We start from the raw sequence: 4538 nt of genomic DNA on the forward strand, positions 1-4538 counted from the left end.
GACTGGGTGCTGATGGGTAACGTCGTAGACGCAGTTCGACACGGAGTAAAAAGCAATATCGTTACCGAACGAGACCTCCGCGATGCATTTGCTTTTGTATCGGCCTCGCTCACTGCAACGACCGTTTGACGGAAGACGCGGCTCATTGTCCACCAAACGTTTGAATGCCGCCGCATTGATGTTACGTCGGGTCTCCCTAGACCCCGGCAACGGTTTCTCCATGCAAATATCAACTCGCCGCTCTGTCGGGTGCCAGACACATCGCACAGGAAGCTGAAACTCCGCACGGCACGACGACAAATGCGCCGCGGAAAGCTCCACTAACGCCGACTTGCACAGGCGTAGCGAGAACGAAACGCCCGCCACGGAATTGACAGGACGTGTGAGTGACAAAACTTCCTCTTGGGTTGCAACCTCCTCGTCCCCATCGTTCCGCTGCTGCTCAGGAGGGGCAAGAGGGTACAGTCGTGCCTCGCGCGTGTCAAGTTGCTGCACCGCCAACGGCAGCGTCGGTGGAATGAAGACGCCCGGAAGGCACCGCGCTTCCCCACGTGACTCCCTCTGCGTAACGGTCGCAGCGACGCACTGAGCAGCCAACTGACGTGCGCGAGATGTCAACTTGGCGACCGGCTTCACCACCGTTTCTGTTCGTTTGGCGTTTTCTGCCGCTCTTGCTGCTGCTTCTGCCCTCTTAAGGTCAAATACAATCTCACTGAAGGCATCACCACCGTCGCCGCCATTACTGTCTTTTTTACTCGCCTCCTCGTCAGAGAAGCATCGCAGCAGTCTCGACTCGAGTCGATAAAGCCACCATCGCTTCGCAAATCGCTCCACATGTTCGTCCATGTAATTATGGTTCCAACAGGACCGGTGCAACGCGGACACTTCCACCGCCTTGCCAGACCGCTTGTTGTAGCCAGCCTCGATCTTACAGGCCTCACATGACAGCGTCTCCTCCATGAATTTATGAAGGTAAGAGCTCTGCTCACGTTGAACAAGGTCAATTACGGTGCCCATGTCGGGATATTCCTCTGTATTTTTCGGTACAACGCCCGTTTGCATGTACGTAAGCATATGTGAGCGATATTGGCGATGCTGACCTCGTGTGAGGCACGAAACACATGCCGAGAGACGCTTCGAAGAGTTGGATTTGAGCAGAGCACAGGCGGCATTGTAATCCACCCGACGACGCGTGTCGTCTTCCCGGGCATCATCCTCGCAAAATATCTCCTCGAGATACGCCTCGTTGATAATATTGAGCTGCTCCCGTATAGAAGCACACTTGGGGTGCTGCCGCAGTGCCGTAAAAAGCGACACCGCCTCCTCCTTTGGAAGCTCCAACGTGGGCGAAGCATTGAGCAGCAGCGCCTTGCCGTCCACGCTGCCTTTACCACGTGCACCCGGAACGAGAATATCCGTCTCGCACGGGAACCCGCTGGCTGGCGGTCGTGCAGGCAGCTGAAATTGTGGGGGAACAAACGACATGTGCCCTTCCATCCGCCGGTGCTTTAGTTCGGGAGATGACATGATTCCCTTAATCTTCAATAAAAAAAGGCCAGATACAAAAAAAGTAAAGCAAGGTAGCGTCAATTTAAGCAAACAATCAGCCAGAAACTCCGTAGGAGTGAGCGGGCAAAAGCAAAAACTACCGCAACAACAGTTGGGCGATGGAAAATTACGCATCTGTCAACACGACACAGAAAAAAACGGAGGAGAACAAAGCACGAAGAGCGAAAAGAAAAAGAGCAGAGCACGTCGAAAAATACAAGCAAGAGCAAGAAAAGTGATCTGCGCCTTGGTTTTCCCCTCAATAAAGTTGAGGGGAGGGGAAAAGAAAACCACAATTTGTTTTTGTCGAGCTGCTCTCATGGCCATGCGTTCATATAAACACGTACACAACCCTTATATTCAATACGCAATGGAGCGTCCACACCGAATTTTCATTAGCTGCCACCACCAAGTGCAAATCAAGGGAGCGGAGGTGCTGAAGGCGCAATTCGCCCGCCTCCCGTGCAGCGGCGGGGAAAGGTTGTGTGGGCCTCCACAACATGACCATTGCAACAAAAAATATACGCAACGATGAAATTGAGAGAAGGGTGCTGCCATGCTTATTTTACAGGGCACACGCAAGGCCGTAACATCATTCCTCCCGCAGACTCGCAACAACAAAAGAAAAAACAAAAAATTTCATCGCACGTCATGTTCCCAAATAACCACTCTTTTCTTTTTGATGATCGCGTGCTTTCTCCTCAGCATCACACCATTTCATGTCACAAACTTCACCCTCATGATTTTTTTCGGCGCCGCCACACTCTGCCCTGTTTTTGGCTTTTTCGGAATAATCCTTTGCGCTTCTATCACTTTCTCAGCCCAAACACAAAAATTGTTTGCCCCTTCCAGATTCCTGGCTTCTTTTGAAAGGCAGTTGATGCCACTGTTGGGCCCATACTCACCAGTGCACATGTAGTAGCCACCGTGTACCATTTTATCCGCCTCCACGCATATACTTAGTACCGCCTGCGCTCCTTCTTTCCACGTCTTTCCAATGAGTAATGAGGGATAGTAAAGAACATGATCAAGCACTGGCAGTGGAAATAGGTCCCGGTACAGGTGTGTCGTGATGACGCCTGGGTGGCAACATGCCACAAACACCTTAAGTTGACGACCATCGCCGTTGCAAAAGAAGCGAAGAGAGACGCGGCGTGCAAGGACAGAGGTCCACCAAATAACACACAACTTCGAGAGCCCATAGTATCCGACAAAGTTGCCCAGAGTGAATTCTTCCATGGTGGGAGTTTCCACCTTCGCCTCCTTGTCATCCCCTTCCTTGGGCGATGGGTGCAGTGCGGCGAGCATTTCGCCAGGGCTACATCGCTGCCGCACACCGAGAAAAGTATGACAGGAGGATGCAACGTTGACAATACGCGAAGACACACCACTGCGCTCTGCCGTCTCCTCCAACAGCGGCAACAACAAATTTGTAAGCAGCATGGGGCCCACAACGTTTGTAGCAATCATTTCCTCCAGCCCCGTATCCTCGCAGCGGTGTAAGTGGCGACGCAGCACACCCGCGGCGTTCACCAGCAACGACACGGGAAATTTCTCTTTTTGCTCGAGAACGGTGGCGGCGAAGCCTCGCACGCTGTCAAGATCGGATAAGTCAACCTCCGCGAGCACAACGAGACGCCCAGAAGGCTTTTTCGCCATGAGAGAACGCTTTGCTTCAAGCAGGCGCAACAAGTTCCTCCCACCCATGATGACAGTCCACCCGTGCTGCGCGAGTTCCTGCGAAACGCCGTAGCCAACGCCAGAGGACGCCCCTGTGACAAGTGCCACACGAGACGTGAAGTCCACATCGCTCGGCCACTTGCACTGACGCCCAGATGCCACGCCGCGACAGGCAAATATGCAGCTCACAACCGCCAGCAGTGTGTCCGCTGTTGTCATGGAGCACCACCACGACCATTGAAAGAATTGAGCTGCAGTGGCGATGGCAATAAACAAAAGACATATCAACGCCGCAAGCGCCTCTGAGGAAAAAAGATGAATCATCTGCTGCAGCAAATAACGCCAACAGCACAAAGGAAAAAAAGATACCAAACGAACAACCAAAAGAATAGAATTGTTTATTCACACGCACACACACTCATACGCGTACAAATATACACTCCCTTCTTAACCCACATCCTTCAATGTGCCAAAGCAAAAAAAAAAAAAAAAAAAGGAGGACGGGAAAAGGATCTCCAATAAAATACTGAAGCACACAAACACGCAGAAACATACGCACATTTAATAGCAACCACAGAGCGCAAAGTAAAACCAAAAGAAAACGGTGGAAACAAAAAAGTAAAAAAAAACATGGAATAAGGCGCACCACTCCCCCTTTAGAATTGTTGCACAACAAGATACTAGTGCCCCCAATCGTCATTCGTGCAGGCCAGACGTGTGAAGCCGTAGTGCAGATTCGCGTCTCATTTGCGCGTATTCGCCCTCGTCCCACACTTCCTCACCCTCCGCATATGTTAACGGCACAGTGGTGTCAAGAAGTCGTCCAATGTAATCCTCCGGCAAGAAACCCGCCGCATACCGCTCCGCCGCTATCCGGCGGAACCCCAATTCGTCCCCTTCTTCTTCCTCCTTTTCCACTTCCGCCTGCGTTTCTTCGTCATCCATCTGAAAATCGCCTGCCTCACAGGGTAGCGGCAAATTTTCCGTGGATTCCAAAAGGTCACCGAGTGCTTCGGCAGTGAGGACATCACTCACAGCAGCCGCATTCATCTCTCGCTTTCCCCCCTCCTCTGTTTCGTCATCCTTACTGGCCTGACGCCGCCGTGGCTCTCCTTCTTCTGCATGCGGTGGCGCAACAGCGGAGGCCATCAACAAAATCTCACCGTAGTGTACAAAGGGATCGCCCTCAGCCCCCGTTACCGGCAGGTCAATCAGCGGATCTCCCTCCAGCACGATGCGAATAGGGTTAATGGCATGAATATAACGTTCAAGGGTAAGCTGAACTGCCTTTGGTGCGCCGAAGGTCACGC

The 4538-nt window shown here is 52.1% G+C and overlaps 3 protein-coding genes across 3 annotated transcripts, besides 1 other annotated feature; all 3 read right to left on the reverse strand.

Moving 5' to 3' along the window:
- Tc00.1047053510757.9 (hypothetical protein, conserved) lies at window positions 1–1683 on the reverse strand (the record flags this gene model as incomplete). The annotated part of the gene is made up of 1 exon (XM_798392.1): window positions 1–1683. A coding segment is annotated over one exon (1683 nt), but the record flags the coding sequence as incomplete, so codon positions are not given.
- Window positions 1–4538: a sequence feature (heterozygous, Esmeraldo-like haplotype).
- Window positions 2266–3552, reverse strand: Tc00.1047053510757.20 (hypothetical protein, conserved; the record flags this gene model as incomplete). Its single annotated transcript, XM_798390.1, has 1 exon — window positions 2266–3552. The coding sequence occupies one exon, from the start codon at window positions 3550–3552 to the stop codon at window positions 2266–2268; it is 1287 nt and encodes a 428-aa protein (XP_803483.1).
- Window positions 3925–4538, reverse strand: Tc00.1047053510757.30 (hypothetical protein, conserved; the record flags this gene model as incomplete). Its single annotated transcript, XM_798391.1, has 1 exon — window positions 3925–4538. A coding segment is annotated over one exon (614 nt), but the record flags the coding sequence as incomplete, so codon positions are not given.

Source organism: Trypanosoma cruzi, genomic scaffold (genome assembly GCF_000209065.1).
Source record: "Trypanosoma cruzi strain CL Brener 1047053516851 genomic scaffold, whole genome shotgun sequence".
Lineage (NCBI taxonomy): Eukaryota > Euglenozoa > Kinetoplastea > Trypanosomatida > Trypanosomatidae > Trypanosoma > Trypanosoma cruzi.